The 18,332-nt window shown below is 45.2% G+C and overlaps 1 protein-coding gene and 1 long non-coding RNA gene across 17 annotated transcripts in view; one reads left to right on the forward strand and one right to left on the reverse strand.

The window, feature by feature from the left end:
* Positions 1–980: 980 nt before the first annotated feature.
* Positions 981–18,332, reverse strand: part of HMBOX1 (homeobox containing 1) — a 186,000-nt gene continuing 168,648 nt past the window's right edge. Inside the window, exons 9-12 of one of the 14 annotated variants that reach the window (XR_004059283.1) lie at positions 16,820–16,914; positions 16,504–16,575; positions 1,959–14,837; positions 981–1,576 (exon numbers count right to left, since the gene is read on the reverse strand). Coding sequence is in view for 13 of the 14 variants with exons in the window: in XM_030937848.1 (XP_030793708.1) it covers positions 14,700–14,837; positions 16,504–16,575; positions 16,820–16,914 (305 nt within the window). In the remaining variant the exon portion in view is untranslated. The other 13 variants (XM_030937856.1, XM_030937850.1, XM_030937855.1 and 10 more) reach the window with 13 other exon arrangements.
* Positions 12,815–18,332, forward strand: part of LOC115899662 — a 172,936-nt gene continuing 167,418 nt past the window's right edge. For 2 of the 3 annotated variants that reach the window (XR_004059284.1, XR_004059286.1), the window contains exon 1: positions 12,815–12,933. This is a non-coding gene — a long non-coding RNA (uncharacterized LOC115899662). Of the gene's footprint in view, positions 12,934–16,783; positions 17,569–18,332 lie in introns of those variants that run through there. The other variant, XR_004059285.1, reaches the window with a different exon arrangement.

Consider the following 18,332-nt stretch of genomic DNA (forward strand, 5'->3'; position numbering starts at 1 on the left):
CCCTCCCTGCCTCTACTTGGCAACTTCAACAGGGTTTGGGGCAGCTGAAAATTTTGCATCTTTTCTCATGATGCTTGTGAAGAAGAAAAGACACACCTTTTGTGTCTTAGGTTTCCTCTGAGAAGGGAGAGGGAAGCCGGGGCACCTTGTCCTCGAGTCCTGCTGAAGAATTTGATGCAACCAATGGGAAGCCTTTGGAGAAAACCAATAATGAAGGCTTGGCTTTATTTACTGTGTTTTTTATTTACTGCTGAAGGTGCGGCCCCAAGAGAGACAGAGCTCTTTTAAACTGGGGCCTATCATGGGGAGGGGGGAGGGGGGAGGGATTGCATTGGGAGTTATACATGATATAAATGATGAATTGATGGGTGCTGACTAGTTGATGGGTGCAGCACACCAACATGGCACAAGTATACATATGTAACAAACCTGCACGTTATGCACATGTACCCTAGAACTTAAAGTATAAAAAAAAAAAAAAATTGAAAAAAAAAGAAAATGAGGCTCAGGGCGTGGCCTGGAATGGAAGAGAAAAGCTGCATGGACTTCAGCCGCTTGGCGTCAGTCAGAGGCTGCACTCCTAGTGCGGGGAGAGCTGCTAGGATCCTGATGGTTTTAGGGGCGGCCAGATCTTCATGTGATCGTGTAGCTTGAAGATGGTGGGGGAAAAGGCAGGCCGGGTGGGCATGTGCCATACTGAGGGTGCAGTCAGGGGACTCCCAGAAGGCACAGCCTCTCCTGGTGTCATCCAGACACGTGCCAAACAGGCTGGAGGATGAGGGCGTGGGATGTGCAGAGGGCTTTCCTGGCTCGGTGTTGCCCTCTTACCCAGGTGGTGTGCAGCGGTCCACGTGAGCCTTCCCCAGTCATTTTAAATGCACAAAGGGACCAATGTTCAAAATGGAACACTTCCATCTCTGTTTGGGTCGGTCACTTCCCAAATAATCACTTTGATCCAAAGAAATCCCAGCCAGTCTGTATTCAGTTATACATTTTATTCTCTAATAGGTACAATACTAAAATAAACACAAATTAAAAAAAAGTTTTATTAAAACAAAACTGTACAAAAAAGCAGTATACTACATTTTAATTACAGAACAGTCTACTGTCCAAAAGGCACTAATCCAGAATAGGAGATACAATGATACAGGACTCATTTGAACTATTTTATTCAATACAATAGAGCGCTTGTTTCTGTGACCATTTACATCTAGAAACAAGCGCTTTTTGCTACAGCCATTACACATTGTTATAAATATGAGTCCTACGGGTGAAGGTGCAGTATCGCTCTCCCTAGAGGAGGTTCCCATTAGAGGGCCCACCGTGGAGCTCAGAGGCGGATGGCAGCAGTGGGTGGGGCCTGGGACCTGCCACATGGTTGGCCCGTCAGCCCCTGGGCACCCGGAGCTTGTCTTTCAGCCTGGCCTCTGGTGGTTGGTTTCTGGCCATTACTGGCAGCCACTTTCACCCCCTCTTGTGTTTTAGCACCGGCAAAGTGGGTTCTGAGGAGCTCCAGGTAACTGGGGCTGGAGGTGTGGGGGATGAAGCGTCAGCAGCGGGGAGGCATTGTGGTAACCTGATATGAAGAAAGGCAGCAACTACTCAGAAGAGGGAGACGAAGCCCAGGGACAGCCGATGAGCCGGGCTACAGCCAGGCAGAGCCACCTGCTGCTTTCTGGGCAAACTTCTGGCCCCAAAATTTGAGGGGCTGTTCCAAAGTTCAGAGACATCCTGTGTCCTTTCCTGGTGGACCCAGAAAAGTGACATCGGATCATCTTTTGTCTTGGAAGTTGATTTTTACGAGTGGGATTTTGCTTCCCAGAGGGAAGTCAAAATACAGTGACCAGCCTGAAGTGGGGGAGCCCTTTCCCTCCCTCAGTCCCACCTCAGGACCACGAGTGGCTCCAAGTCCCAGGTCCCACCACACCGTGTAGGGGAGCTGAACTCTGTTGGCTTACCTGTCCGTGTGTGGTGGCCAAGCCAACTCTAAGCCCCATGTTTATTCTTTAATGGCCTCTGGACCTCAGGAAGAGAGATACTGCAGCTTTCCAAACAGTGTCATACACATATAAGACAAAGACAGGCATCTGATGTTAACAAAAATAAGTAACAAAGAAATAGGATTAAACCAAATCTCTTCTCACAGCATCCTATACTACATCCTCCTTCTGCTTAGCAGAAAATTGTACGTACACAAAAATACAAATACACAATTTTGTAGAACAGTCTGATTTTAATATATTTATATATATTTATATTTATACGAGTGGCAGGTTAGTTCATTATATAGAGCTTTTTGCACTTTTGGCTCATACGCAACAAGGCTTATAAATTCAGCTTCAGCTTTCATTCAGGTTTATAGCTTTTGAACAATTGTTTTCACATTTAAAGCAGCATCCAATTTGCACTAGGAGTTTGTGGTGACTATAGGAAAGACAGGGTCAGGAGGTTATCGAAGGGGCGGGGCGGGGGAGATACATTCCAGTGTGTGTGGCGATGGACGGAGGATGCCGTGGGACAGAGCTTACCATGATGGCCCCTTGAGGTAGACTGAACACCTTACAGCAGACTCAGACACAGGTGTGACTCACCCTCAGGGACACATGGTGTACAAGATGGACAGGGACTAGAGGAGACGCCAAGGAGAAACACGAAGACTAAGACACACAGCAGCCGAGGCAGGGAGGAGCGCGCTGCCCCCACGCCCATGTGGCAGGGATCCCGCATGGCCCATCTTAGAAACTCAACTTATTTGGTGGATGCGAAACACTTCAGCCAATCCCAAGGCATCTGCTCCGGGGTATCCGACAAGATTACAGCCGTTAAGCTTGCTTTCCATTTCATAACTTGCTGTGCAGCTAGTTACCATCCCCATGCTGAAGAGTAAAGCAAAGGTGCCGTGGTTCGGCAGTGGAATCCACCCCCAGCACTCTGCTCGCGCTGGAGCTTTCAAGTCCGGTTACGTGAGAACAGACTAGGACTCTCTTGCTGCCTCTAATTGCATTTCACTGTCGCCCTCCCCAGTGCTCTGCACTCTCACTTACATTCATCTCTTCCCTAGACAATTACAACTAGGGTAATCAACAAGCACTTGGTAGAACCTGCAAAAATAGCATCTGGAGAACTGAGGGATGACGCACTGCCAAGGGCCTGGTTTGGTTTACATGCTACAGAAAAGACTCATTCTCATGGTCCCCACAGCACTGTTCCCCCATTCGATCACCTTCGTCAGCCTGCCTTCCCTTCTCTATCAGGTCATAATTCCACTGGCAAGTTTGCCCATGTGTCAAATATGAATACCCAGTGTTTTGGGTCATTACATTGTCTGAACAAAAATGCTGGATTATTAATGAAAATAAAGTGCCTGGGTATGGATTGTTCCATTTTGTAAAACCTTTTAATGCACCAACAAATCATCTGAGCGCTGCTTAGTGATGTGATTTGAACAGAGTGCAGTCACAAAATAATCTGTCGTACACCCATCACAGAATAAAGGCCCCATATTTAGATCAGACTTAAATTATTTTTAAAAAAAGAAACAAATACTCTCACACTCATTTCCAAAGACACACTTTGGATCTGAATGCCCGACTGCTGGCTTTCCCAAACCCTCGTGAGCAGACACCCCAATCCCTCTAGTCTAGGAAGAGAGGGCTCGCAAAGGCAGCTGGGGTTCCAGTGGCTCATGCTGGCAGCTGAGTCAGGCTCATGAGCTAGGATGATTCGACGCTTTGCCCTCTTGGATGTGGACACATTTCCAACTCCTACCAAAGCCAAAGCTGGAATGCTGCTCTGAGGCTGTCTTGCTCTCCTGTCTTCTTAGTGGCTACTGAGATTTCCCTAAGCAGACTTAAATTCTCTATGAACCAAGACCAAAACCACATAAACAGAAACAGCCCTAAAGAAAGAAACGCTGGAAAACAGTGATGAAGCCAGCCTGATGTGGCTGTGAAGCGATCTCTCCTGCTAGTTTGTCCCTGCCTTGTTCTGCCTGCAGAACGCCAGGGACACTGGAGAGGGGCAGCCGCCCTGTGCCCACCCTCAAGGGCCAGTGCAGGGTGGGGAGGGATGGGGACAGGGCACAGGCCAACTCTCTGGCAGGTTCCAGAGGTCTATAACTTGCTTAGGCACTTAAAAAACATAAACAAAAATTTATCCTTGAAAGGTACTGCATACCCAATGTGACCATGGCCGTGGAAGGCAGGGCGAGCCCGGGGTGGGGGGAGGTCATAGAAGGCTGTGGGCTCTTCCAGGGGAGGCAATGATGACGCACTTGGCGTCTCTCGGCAAAGGGAGTGTCCTGCCTTGCAGCCAGGGTGTGTCTGAAGACGCCAGTGCTGTGGTGGCTTAGGGGCCAGGGACTTGGCCCAGCAGAGGCCTTCCCATGACCGTGCTCTACAGCCCCCTGGAGAAGTGGCTAGAAGAGGCAGGGGTGGGGAGGCTCCCAGGGTCTATCCAGATGCCCGCCATGGGTCGGGGAGGCACAGGCTGCACACACTTGCTTTCTAGGGTCAACATGAGGCAACTACTAGGAAGAGGAGGCCCTTCTGAGTGTTCCGACAAAACTGAGGAGCAGTCAGGGGAAGCCCTGCCCAAGCTCCCAGTGCTTTGAAAGAAAAGCTCCACTCCCCACCTCCAGAACTTTGGTTTTGGTTTCATGGTGCCCGTTTTCAGAGATGCAGTATTAAGGGGATCACCGATTCTAACATAATGAAATGTGGTTTTCAAGGCATACAACAATGCTGCTGGAAAGCAGCCACCGCTGAACACGCGTCTTCATGCAGCCCACTCTTCTAACTCTGTGCCTGCCGTCGTGAATCTGGTTTGAGAACAAGAGTTCAATGGAACACACCAGAGTGGCTGCTGCTCACATTAGTATGACACTGATGTCATTCTGTGTCCAGCTTAATACCTCCAGCAAATGATGAGGTGGAAAAGTGACTCTCACGAGTTTATGCTGGGATCTTAGTTCCAGTAATCGAAGGAAAGGAGAGGTTCCTGTGCTCAAAGGAAGCCACAAAACATGACTGAAATTTAGACTTAGCCCGAAGTGACAGGAAGTTGAAAAAGTCCTAAAGGGAAGAAGGAATAAACCTTGAAACACAAATTCTGTGACTTGTCACTGCCACAGACACTGGTTTGTGAGAGCCATGAGTTCCTTCCTAGGGAGGAATCAAACTACTCCCATTCCAAAATCCCAATGGCACCCCAGCCACCACCAGATGCAAAATCTGGACCGATAACAAAATGCAAGGCACATACACCTTTTCTCTTTCAAATTAAGGAGGCTTTTTGGGGACTGGAGGTTGGATAATAACGTAACTATGTACCTATTACAGGTACATAGGATCCAGGGAGACTCTCACAAGGACCAGTCCACAGCTGTGGCTTTGCTTCTGAGATGGTTCCAAGATGCCCACAACAGGGCAGAGCAGATCAGAAGAGAGAGACCATGAGACCGCCAACCCCCAGAGGACCACTTATGTTTGCTGGAAAAGAGGTAGACAGGTGGAGAAGGGAAGAAACGTGTAACTTTAGTTAGCCGAGTCCTCAGGTCAGCTTGGCACCCATGTCCCTTGTTCAATGTCCCTGACAACAGTCACCACAGTTCCACGTGAAATGTGACAGGACAGGAACCAGACCTCTACCTCAAAGGAGCTTGTGCTTCGGCTGGATTCTGGGTTCTAGAAAGTTCTTACGCTGAGCCCAAATCAAGGTATGTCTCCAGCAACTGTTATTTCTTTGCAGTCAGGACCCATGAGGAGCCAGGGAGGCCTGAGGCAGAGCAGACACTGATCTAATTCCAGAACCCCAGACCCTCGGGTTCTAGAGGAGGAGGGGCCAGCTGGGCAAGATGCTCCTGAACACAGCAGGAGCCCCGAAGGAACGACCAGGGAAGTGCTACAAGAGCTGGAGAGGGAAGACGGGAAGCGCAAGAAGGTTTCCTGGTCTCTGCCTTTGCTAACTGTAGGCAAGGGGTGCTGGAGTTCAAGTTCCCCTCAGCCACACAGGCTTCCCACCCTGTCAACCACTGCGGCGCCTCCCTGCACTCCTGTCCTCACCACTGACCAAGGAGGAAGACTCTGGAGAGGCTGTAGCATCCAGACCCTCACGGAGGGAGTTCAGCTCACAGAGGTGGGGGCGATGTCACAGCGCGCCTGGGGGGCACCTGGCACTACTGTGTGAGAAAACAAACCAGGTTAGTGTTCAGAGAGGGCAGACCATCCTATGCGGTCTGTTGTTTGAAGATGAACGTCCTACTGAAATGAAAGAAACGAGGGGAGACTTGCCTTGCCGTGCGCGAGGTGACTTGCTTGGTGTTGGGTCATGAGGCAGCACACATGTCCAGCACGGCGCCCCGCACACAGTATGTGCTCAGAAAACACGGGCTGTATTGACTTTGGGGTGCTTGGGAGACCTGTGCGTTTGTCTCTGTCATATTATGATTTACAGTGGTGGCATCTTTAGTTTCCTACAAGAACAAAACTCACATATTTCATGGGTAAGCACTGCCTCGATTTTCACTGATTTTGGTAAGCTGAGTTGTGATGGAAAGGGGTGGGGGCTGCTGATAAAGGAATATATGGTTGGGGTTTTCTGAAGCACCAGAGTGGCCTGCAGAAGCATTTAGGAAGGGAGGTGTCTCTCCAACTTCAGTTCTTTTGAAGTAGCACCATCCCTGAGGCAGCACCTCTAATACCTTGATCCCTAAGACAGGGGCTCCATTAGGTTTTAACTGTGGTGTTAATTGTTTTCTCTGAGTGTAGATGGATCATCAGAATGTTCTGCTGACGATTTTAATGCATGTCTCACAAATCATAGAATTAGACCCATCCAGTCAGTTCTTACCATCTCTAATCTTAAGATGGATTCTAAATTCTAATGGAAATAGTCATCTTTTAGCAGCTGGGAAAACAGGAAAAGGAATGCTGTACTCTTTGGGGTCATAAATCTGTAATCATTCCAATTGTCATAAAGATAGGATCTCAAAGAAAACAGTTTCAACAACTGCATGCATGGATCTTGAATGCAGATGTGCAAGCGTTGGGTGGGAATGAGGTTGCTTTCAGAGCCTATAGGAGGAGGAATACTGAAGGAATACTATACATTTTTTGGTAGGTATTTTGCGGGGAATGAAAATATAAGATTCCCAAGGCCTAAGAGCCTTTCCCTAAATTCTCTAGGTGTGTGTATTTTCAGGGAAGAGGAAAATTTTAAATCAGCAGCCTACTTCAGCATTCTCATGAAACTGAATTGCAACTAGCATTTCAACTAGGTTAGGATTCCTTTTGGTATATGGAAGGGGAAAGATTTGTACAAAGAGAAGCAGCAAAATATGAAAAAAGGCCAGAGCTGTACTCTCCCCAGTGGCTAGCCAAACCAACCCTGGAGTGTCCAGACCTGGAAAAGAAAAGGCTCATGGTCCCAGGCTCACCCAGGACAAATGTGAGCCTCTTGGGCATGGAACAGCTTGCAAAGGGCCATTTGGCACTATGTCTGGTGCTGGTATCCTTGTAGACTCATTCTTGATCATATAATTGAATAAAGACCTCTGCAAGTGATGGGGGAAAAAAACAAAGCCACATTCTAGGGAAAGGTGAGTTGGTGACTCAGCAGCTCCTGTCCACTGTGACACTTCCGGAGAAAAGTAGGGGACCATGGTCAGGGACTGTGTATGGCATCAAGCCCACATGATGTCCCGTGTGACAGGGAGCACGGAAGAGACAGGAGGAAGAGTGGGAGGGAGAGAACATGAACTTGAATGCCAGGGAGATGCTCACACTGGCACAGCGGAACAGTGGGGAAGACTCAGGGCAACAGCACCGGCTGGAGGGGGCACCTGCCAAGGGGTGTGAGAGGAGCGCACAGACACACGTGTCCCATGCTCCAGTAGCTTTAGAATGTCATGAATAGTACTCTATTCATGCCCCCACCTGTTTAAAGCCGGTGTTAGTTATGTGTGTCCTGTCATGTTGTCTGAGTCTTAGGATTCAATGAGGAAACCTTGATTCAATTTTCTGTAAACTTCTGTTTGGGAAATGCTTTCTGATAGTGACAGCAATGGAAATATCAAGCAACCAAGGGAAATCTGAAGATCCCAGAGAGCCCAGCAAGCAGCAGTGTCCTCGAGTTAGGCAAGCAATAGCCCTGAGCTGGCCAGACCATGGGCTGGAATGCACTGGAGGCTGGTCAGAGGGGCTCCTTCTGGGGTCCCGACTGTGGTTTCTGCCAGAGGTGGAGCAAGTTGGAACTGGATGTTGAATGAAGTTTCAAAGAACTTAGAAGTCAAATGGGGAACAATAATCAAAGGCTTGCATTTTGAAGCTGAAACAACTCCAAATTCTGCTGTTTCACTTAGGGGAGAACAGAAGCACCATGTCATTATTTTAGTTTACAGAGCTGCTGTTCCAAATGTTCTTGGGAGCATTAGTGCTAAGAGGGAACAGGGGATGGGAGCGCTGCCATTTCCAATCACATAAAGGACAGAAATTCTTTTAATTATGACCATGCCAATCTACATCCTGCTAAAACAGCTAATTACATGTCAGGAGGACACTCAGTCATTCAGAACAATTGCCATTATATTTTTATATATTCATTCTATGCCACCCCCCTCAATTACCATGGTTACAATTTGAAAAGATTCAGTCCAACCTTCATTTGATCACAGCACACCAATGTGAATTTGAGAGTTAATTATGGCTATACAGAGCCACTCTTACTTAAAAGAAGAGAAAATGAAAATGGAGTCAAGGGAGCCGGCATCCCAAGACTTCTCAAGTGGGAGCCAGGTTGTGCTTGCCCACGCCGGCCGCACCAACCAACTGGAGGGCAGCCGAGCAGGCACGGACACAGCTGTCCAGACTGGGGCCGACCAACCTGCAAACCTGCCACGTGAAAGGAGTGTCAGGAGAGGAGAAAGGCATGGCTCCCCTTCAGCTGCATCCTTCTGGATGCGGTTATGGGGCTGGCTGATGAGACAGACAATGGGTGTGGCATGTGGGTAGTAAACTGTCTCATGGTGTAAAAATGCTTGTCACATTTCATGTGAACAGAATCAACTAGAAAGTTCTGCCACAAATGTCATAGGAAGAATGACAAAAAAGAGGTTCAGTGCTCCGCATGCCTGTAATCCCGAGGCATCTATGTCACTGAGATAAGAATGGGCAGCCAGCAAATCTTCCCTCCCTCCCCTCATGTATCTCTTCCCGTCTTGATTTAAAACAAAGCCAGTGTTAGAGGAGACTGGAGTTTTCAGATTGCTGGCTTGCTTTTTGCTGCCATTTCTATTCCTCATCAAGAAAGAATAATACAGCTAATACTGAAACTTTCAATTTACGAACTTCCAGGTTTGAAAATACATAGATATGAACAAAGTTACCTTTCAGAGATGAGTGACTCAACTATTGGCTCTGCAAGATCGCAAGACAGTAGCTTATCACTTTCAGTTTATACGGTGGAATTGAGGGACAGCCTTTCCAAACACAACCTGTATGTGAGAGGAGTTTCTGTAATCGGAAAACAGACTGTTGGCTTGTATCTGAGAAGCCTTTCCTATCACCTTAGTATGACAGTTCTCTGGAGAGCTGTAAGGAAATCTTTCTTTTAAAGTGGTGGTCATCTTTGAAACCAAGCATGCTTAAGGAAGTAGAGCACATTACAGGAAAAGAAAGGCCCTCTGCTCTGACCGCACACCACCATAACATCCTGACAGATGACCTGGCATGGACAGCTGCCTTTCCAGGAAAATCTTCCACTCTCATCAGGGAACACTGGACTGGATAACTTAGGTATTCCGAGGCGAAGTAAGTCAGACAATATGGAAACGAAGAAATAAAAAGAGGGCTTTCAGGGCACGCAGCTCAGTTTGCCAAATTCAACATGGCTGACAACTGATCCCCAAATCCCGAGTAATCACCCTTGCTATTTAATGAGCACAAGCAAACAAACAAACAAACGAACAAAAAAACAAAAGGAATGCCTTATATGTGTCATTCCCACCCCTGCCCCACAACATCCCCCCACCCCATCCCACACTCCCCAAAGATACCACCAGCAGGAGTTGGGCAATGTGCCCAACTTTCACTTGGGAAATCTTGACAAATCAATCCGGCTCAGTAAAGCTATAAATGGATTTGGCTGGTCTCAATGCAGCCCCAATGAATACAGTAGTAAAACATTACTAATAGTCACAACAAAATGACAAAATCTATCACCACTCTGACATGATTTAGATCACAGAGATTAACACAGAAACCAACGCATAATGGTGAGGGCCAGGGTTCTTCAATGTAGTGTGCTATTGAGCACAGGATCATCAACAAGAAAAATTATTGCCTAAGAATCTGTTGGGACACACTGGGGAAAAAACACTCTGGTTGTTCCCTGAACAACAAAAGACAAAAAACAAATTTAAAAGGCAGAGCCACAAATTAAATGGGAAGACTGCTTCTAACCAAACCCTCTGAAGACCAGAGAGTAAAGACTTAAGACTTCACATTTGTAGGAAGAGGAAGGGAGGGAGGGTGGGTGGGAGAACATCTGTGGGAAAGGGATCATTTCCACTGTTGTGGGCAGAGATGATGAGGCTGGTCAGTGGAATATGTAGCTGGTCAAGACAGGGAGGAGTGTTTGTGTTAAGAGATGGACCACATCCAGCTACTTTTCCCTGCTGTCACAAGATTAGAAAATTCCAGCAAAGAAGTCAGCTTAAGGCCTTGTCAGAGGGAAACAGAAGAGGAGCTATTCACAGACAGGATGAGGCTGGAGACTCCTGATTCAATGAGTCTGTTTATACTTGGTGCCTGATGGTTGATATCCAAGGGAGAAGTTTCTAAAGTCAATATTTCTTAAAGACAAACGTTAAACAGGCAGAAAGGAAATAACTATATTGGTGAATTCTTCAGTCATCTCCTTTGAGGTAAAATATATCTGGCTACATGGACCTAACATAGGTGGTGATCACTGAATGGGCTGCCACCATAAATCTACCAAGAACTAGAGAACTGGATGTGCACACTTCTGCATTAATGATTTTCCTCCTCTCTGCCCCAGGTTCCTTCTTCCTGTGATGGGCCATGGGAATATGAATATGGGGGTGGGGTGGGAGGACTGCCCTTGTGAGTGACAGGGGTGGGGACTGTCCAGAGTCATAGGTGGGTGGAAGGCAACTACATCTATTAACCATTTAAAGGACTGTGATTTTGATTGTGAAGAAAATTGCTGTAAGGGCACTCCAACATTACTGGCTTTGCTGAAACAAATCAAAACATCTATTTGGGACTGAATAGCACTGAAGGGCTCAGATAAGAATGCAGTGTGTTGCCCTCCCAGCCTTCATCTGCTGTTAGGGTTATCAACAGATGGGCAGAGATCTCATCAAGATGGCCCATTTTAAAAGGTCCCTGTGTCAGTGTTTTTAAAGTTTGGAAAGTTTACCCATCTGACCATAGTAATTCAATTAAGGTGTCTTTAAAGAAATAAATTGTATGAATACCTATTGGCAAGTTCCCCCACATCCCACTTCAAAAGACTTTTGAAAGTCTTCCTCAACAGGAACAGCCCCTGCAGGAGTCCCCTGGGGCCTGAAGGAGAGAGTGAAGTACAACCTGGGGCGGGGCGGGGGAAGCAGAACCACCAAGAAGCACACAGTGTGAGTTTTTAGAGCCTGGCTGCTTTCCCTTCAGTAATAAGGAGTTTAGGGTTTCTAGTTTAATTCCGCCACTAAAACCTGAAAAAGCTTAAGGGATAAATATACTACCTAAACACACTAGAAATATAACAGTAGCAGCGCCACACACCATTACAAGAACCAAGGTGGCCTGGACAAGATGGCAGAATTGAACCTGGTGACAAACAGAAAACTAACGGGTTTAAATCTAGGCCCAGAGGAAGTAAATTCTCACTCTTGGTGAAAAAGCAAAAGTGACATGTAAGGCAGTGGGTCTTCAGAGCAGCCAGCGGTCTTCTCCAATGACAAGAACAACTGTGGGTGGAAGATGCCTTCCTCCTGTTCCCACTGAGCTCTCCAGGACATTCTCCTGCAGTGGCAGAAATATTCTTTCAGTTTCACCACATTGCCATATAGGGTCTGGTACTGCCCTTCATGGATGCGAACTTGCCTTTATTCTCTGAAGCTTTTTTTCTCCCGTAAAGGTGTTAAAACAATGAAACCTTTGAGTACATCTACAACAATCTTTGTATTTCTTTAGAAACTGCAGCTGTCTTAACAGTTTGAGTCTGTTCCTTTAAAAAGACTAGCAAGTACAAATGATACTAGCAATCCCATGATAAAGAAGCTATCAATTATAATAATCTCCTTACAATCAATCATGGATGTGGCTTGTCAGAGTGGATATTTCTGTCTCCTTGTACTTTGATTCAACTGAGAATAAGCAGTCAAAATTCCACAAAAATGGAAATATGTTACATTTCCTTTAAGCAAAATAAAAGGAAAGCAAGAGAACACAATCTCCTAATTGAAATAAAAAGTCAGATAAACCAAGAAAGAATATGAGTTGGCAGCGGGGGGGAGGCTTATTCCTGAGAATAACAAATGCTACTCTTGAATTTGTTGGTTCAAGTAATACAGTAAAACAGAAGAGACGGCTCCACTTTACTTCAATGCTTGGAAGCTGAAAAAAGTACATATATTTTTTCCCCCTGAAATCCATGGACAACAGCAGGACCAGGCCCTGTATATAGCTCTTTAAAGTCACAGACATATATAAGGTGGCACTTTCATGCCCTCTTGAAGACTTTCCTCACACTCACATAAGCAGGATTAACAGATAAGGAAATGACGCAGTCAAGCGTGTGCCTTAAGTGGAAGGAGACCAGCTGGAAACTGGCGGATATTCAGTATCTCCTGAATGAGAAAGAAAATTGAGGAAGGTCATTGAATACATTTGGTGGAGGAGGATGGGTGAAGAGGTAAGGAAATGGCACCTTCCTTTTATCTTAGAAACTGTTTTCAGGTAATGGACAAAAAGAAGCCCTGCTTAACAGCCAGCCCCACATGCCCCTTTAAACAAGGCTTCATTATACATAGGAGAGATGGAGCAAGGCAGAAAATCCACAGCAGTTGTGCCTCTTTCAGACGCACCCTGTGCTGCTACATTGAAGGCTCTTTCCTCTTACCCACAGTGACAGTGTGTCATTTAATCGGGATGCCAAGAGATCATTTTCATACAAGGCCAGCAGATGTAATTTTCTTTGATGCATGAATAGTTCATCATTTTGCTACTAGATGACAAGGTGATCACAGGGTGACTTTATAACGCAAGTTCACTGTTTGGTATTTTGAGTTCTCAAAATGAAAAAAAGATTTATCAAATATAAATATCTTTAAAAAGTAACAAAAGTGCTACATATGTGATCAAGGAAAAAAATTCCATTAGTTACTGCCGCTTAAAGTAGATTAAACTTTACAAATATTACCACATCCATTATCAATATGGCTTCCAATTATTAAATAAATTGCCTGTAGCAATACAGCTTTTCACACCTCTCCAAGGACAGAGTAAAGAGAACAGCAAAGCAGTCCCATCGTGTTCTCGTACAGCCACAATGTGAGTAGGAAACGTCCCCTGCTTTTCTCTGCTCCTGTCTGGGCAAGTGTCTGCATCTGTGACAGGCAGCACAACCCCACTATAAAGTCCTCTAGCGACCTCTCAGATTGAGGGGGCTTCCGTTTAATGGATACAAACACTGCAAGTTTTTTCACTCATTTTTGACCTTAGCTCCATCCTTGAAAGACTTTTTTGGTAGCAGGGAAAGGGGACACTGACAGGAGGCAAAGCAACTTCCACGATGACCTCCAAAACTTTTCCAGGCAGGCACTGCTAACTGTGCCGCGGAATGTATAGTGGTTCTGAAAACTGGACTTAGCATCCATTAGACATTCAGCTCATACGTTTTTTTCCAATGCTCTCAAGCTGGGCTTTTTTTTTTTTTTATGACGTTTGGTTTTTGTCTTTGTTTTTAATCATGGTCCCAAAGGCAGAAGGCAGTATTTTATCTACTAAGTCACACAGCTTGTGAGAGGAAAGGATGTCTGTGTCAGGCATGTTAACTTCAAACAAAATCTGAGATCGACTTTTTCCATTGACATTCTTAGCACAGCACCCAAAGAAGTATAATCTAGCCACAGTGTGGCTATAATGAGGCACGGCTTATTGCAGCTGGAAATCAATTATCCTCACACTGAGGTGGGGATTCTAGTGTTCCTTTGACTCTGTGGATACTCCCCAAATGGTGTCTGTCATTCCTGTGCCACGACCTCAGCTTGCATCCTATCAGTCTTGGGGAAGGAAAAGGGGGTACAGACTAGTGTTACAAGAATCTAAAGGTACCCAAGATTTTACACATAGCCTAATATTTGAGAACGGAGGGCTATCTAAATACCTGGAAGCACTTTCTTGGAATGCTAAGACGGAGCAGCAAGATTTTCTAGCCTCACGGGCTGGGAGAGGGAAGTTTGGTTGGTTGGTTGGTTATTATTTACTGGGAATTAATACTGAGAGAGTATATGCAAAGGCTGAGGGCACCATGCCATCTTCACAGAACAAGACCCTAACGGCTACCTGACATACAAGAAACTGCAAGTTATACTGTAAGAACACATGTTAAGGACCGAGGAAAGTCTGCTAAGGTGCTACGTCTAAACTAAGTTAACTTGTCGTGTTTAACCTCCCTGATCAGTCATCATCCAGGGCCTCTGTCTTGATTTCGTTGGCTCCTTGTCGGGCCAATGCCAAGATAGTGTGGTTGACTGCTGCCATTTCCACAGCTAATGAGATGGGGTCTTGGTGGTCACTATGGCTCGTACTGTCATCCTAGATGTGCAGAAATAAGAAATGTTGTTAGTGGATTGGAAGAATTCTTCAGTCACAGAAAGACATGCTGGGGGCAAGGGGAGGCAGAACATTCGTGGGAGGAAACTGGGGGAGGGGCTCATGATAGAAGAGTGGTAAATTGTATTTAAGTAGACACTGAATGGATATAGGTCCAAAGATTTTCAGTTGATAATTTTAGGATTCAACAAGTAAAAAGCACAAAAAATGTTTTTCCTCACTGAGAATTCTATTCATTCTATTAATAAGGTTGCTGGTAATGATGATCAAACCTGCAGTGATTGATATAAAACCAACAATTTGGATATTTGGATCTTTCTGTTTGTAACAAATATAGCACTAATCACTGAAGGCCATACTAGTGAGCTATTAAATTCCAGATTGCTACTTTTACAAATAGATTATTAGAATTCATGGCCCCTCTCTGAACTGAGAAAACTAGACAAAACTTACAATTACATCTTATAGATAAAAAGTGCATTTTTGTAAAAAAAGAAAAAAGGAATTCTCAATTACAACAGGACACGTGTCTCTGCTGGAAATGGCTACGGGAGAAAGGGGTGGAAGGTGTGGAGCTCTCTTGCTGGAGGCAGCTGTGCAAGGGGAGTGGCAGGCGTCTTACCTAGAACAAGTGTGAAGCTGTCCTCCCCGCGCAGCTCAATGTGTTAAACAATAAAGCTGTGAAGGAAGCTGGCATTGCAGGATGTACGTCAGGCACTGAAGACGGTGTTACAAATAAGGGGTACGTTTCTCACCTGTCATCTTCAGGGGAATTCTGTATCAAAGAGCTTTGGAAAGGGTAAGTCCCTTAAGGAAAAAAACAAACAAAACATGGGATGTGCTGCCCTTAGGGCATCTGTAAAAAAAGATGGAAATGATCCATCTTTGTGGGTAGACTGAAAAATAACAGGAATGTATACGCACAGAAAGACTTACAGAATATTCTCTTGGGGCTATGAAGTAGAGTCCTAAAGGGAAAAAAATGGTAGTTCTTTGGAAGTGTGGACATCATTGTTTCCTTCTGATGTTCACAGATTAGTTTTTAGAATTTACAAAGGGATCAGCACAGACTTGCATGCATTCTAGACGTGTGGTAAACAGAGGCTGTTAAAGAACACACTGGACTATATGAGCTGGCTGGGGGGCAAGGAAAAAGCACAGACCCCAGAAAAATGAGAAGTTTTCTTGCTGTGGTCTAGGGGAAGGCACCACGCGTTCTCTGCATATTCCAAATGGAAATTTACATCCTATCAAAATTTTAATGAAATCTGTCAACATCCATGTGGGGGTCAAGGAGGAACTCCCACGGTCTTAGTTACTGAATTACTCCATGCAGTGGCTACAATTAAATACATTTTCCCCAAAAGCAATGCAGAATAAATCAGGGCGAGGTGACGAGTCATGCAGGTATTGCACTTATGAGAGGATGCATGTGTCAGTGTGCCAGAGACTCTGGAAGAACCACTCCTTTGGGCAGGAGGGTTCCCACTGCAGTGGGGCCAGAGTGAGTGGGGCCTTCCATCGTGCCCTGCATCGGTACATGTTTAGGCATGGGGTCCAGCTGCCCCTAGTATTTCTCAAACACTGAGTGTGTGTCGTGAATGGTGTAACTTGCTTGTTTGGATCAGATCCTCCTCTCTTCTTCTACCTTCTCTGCTTCTCTGCCTCCCTCTGAACTTCTTCCCTCCTCCTCCTCCCCATTGCGTACTTGCCAAGTATCCTGTTGTATGACAATAAATCCATGTGGGTGAATAACGATTTCTCACAAATTCAACAGGACAACCGAATCTTACCACATTCCTTTCAAATTACATGAAATCTAACTAGACACAGGAGCAGAGTGGAGGGACAGTGACTGCTTCCCCTCCCCCACCCCATCAGCCACTACCCACGGAACTAAGCTGTCCCACTGTTCAACCCCTGCTCAGGTACCAAGAACCTCGCCCAGCTGTGCAGGGGCTCACCTGCTCAGAGTAGTCATTCCCGTCGACGTCATCACTGTTTGAGTGGCCTCCTGGACTCTGCACATCTATTCCATGACTCTCCAGGATTGCTGCTTCTTCGAAAAAAGCAAATAGATCCCTAAATTATCTGTTACCTTATCACAATGGCTGAAACACTGAATGAATTTTTGTGCTAAGGAAATTAGAATATAATTAAACAAAAACCTACATTTCTCTACAGTTGTTTCTTTTAGATTGTAAGATGGATGAAATTCAAATGCATGTAGGTCAAGGGAGGCACACATTTGCCATTCTGGGGTCTCTGCTACTGTGCATGTTACATGCTTCATAAATACTTGCTAACTAACTAAACAGTCCTCCTATCTTAGGGTTCTATAAAGCATATGTGAACTGTACTGATGAATAAAAAGTATATTTACAAAGGAAAGGAAATGAAATGAAATGCATTCTATGCCCATACCACGCTCAATGTGCCCGATCTCGTCTGATCTTGGAAGCTAAGGAGGGTCAGACCTGGTTAGTACTTGGATGGGAGAAATGAAATTCAATTTTAGAAGCTAAAAACCAACATCCTACTTGACTCACCAACTTAAATTTCTTATTCTTATGTATTACTGTTACAGTTTTGAATGGGAAAAAATCCTTTCTTTCTTCCTTTTTCAGTTGTATTCATAGTCCCCTCTAGGGCACTTCTGGCATTTTTGTTTTCTCTGTTCAGCTTTATTGAAATATAATAAAAATTGCATATATTTATGGTGTACAAGGTGATGTTTTGATATGTGTATATATACATGTATACATGATTACATCCAGAATTCATATTTCTTAAATGCTCTTTATCTCTGCCTTTTGCTGCATTCCTTGTCTATTAAGTCTCTTTCATTCCAAACTATTAATCGTTTTGTAATATCTAAGTCATAGTCCAGTAATAATAAATTCTGGGTATTACACTCCCTTTCTCAAGACCCTACAAGTATCTTTCATATATACCACAGGAGTAATCAATTGCTCAGGGGCCATGTCTAATTCTATATTCTAGAACTTTAAGAACAATGAGTTTTATAAAAATATTACCATTACAATACAAATAGTGCAAATAATACTAACTGTGGTTTATTAAAAATACAATGAAAGACATTAGAGCAATTTTTGTTAGGCCTAGAAGTTAGGATCTGGCATGGTGGCTCACGCCTGTAATCCCAGCACTTTGGGAGGCCGAGGCGGACAGATCACCTGAGGTCGGGAGTTCGAGACCAGCCTGACCCACATGGAGAAACCCCATCTCTACTAAAAATACAAAATTAGCCAGGTGTGGTGACGCATGCCTGTGATCCCAGCTACTCGGGAGGGTGAGGCAGGAGAATCACTTGAACCCGGGTGGCAGAGGTTGCGGTGAGCCGAGATCGCGCCACTGCACTCCAGCCTGGGCAACAAGAGCGAAACTCCATCTCAAAAAAAAAAAAAAAAAAAAAAAAAAAAAGAAGTTAGGATCCTTTAGACTTGCAGTTTCTAA

Source organism: Rhinopithecus roxellana, chromosome 9 (assembly GCF_007565055.1).
Source record: "Rhinopithecus roxellana isolate Shanxi Qingling chromosome 9, ASM756505v1, whole genome shotgun sequence".
NCBI lineage: Eukaryota > Metazoa > Chordata > Mammalia > Primates > Cercopithecidae > Rhinopithecus > Rhinopithecus roxellana.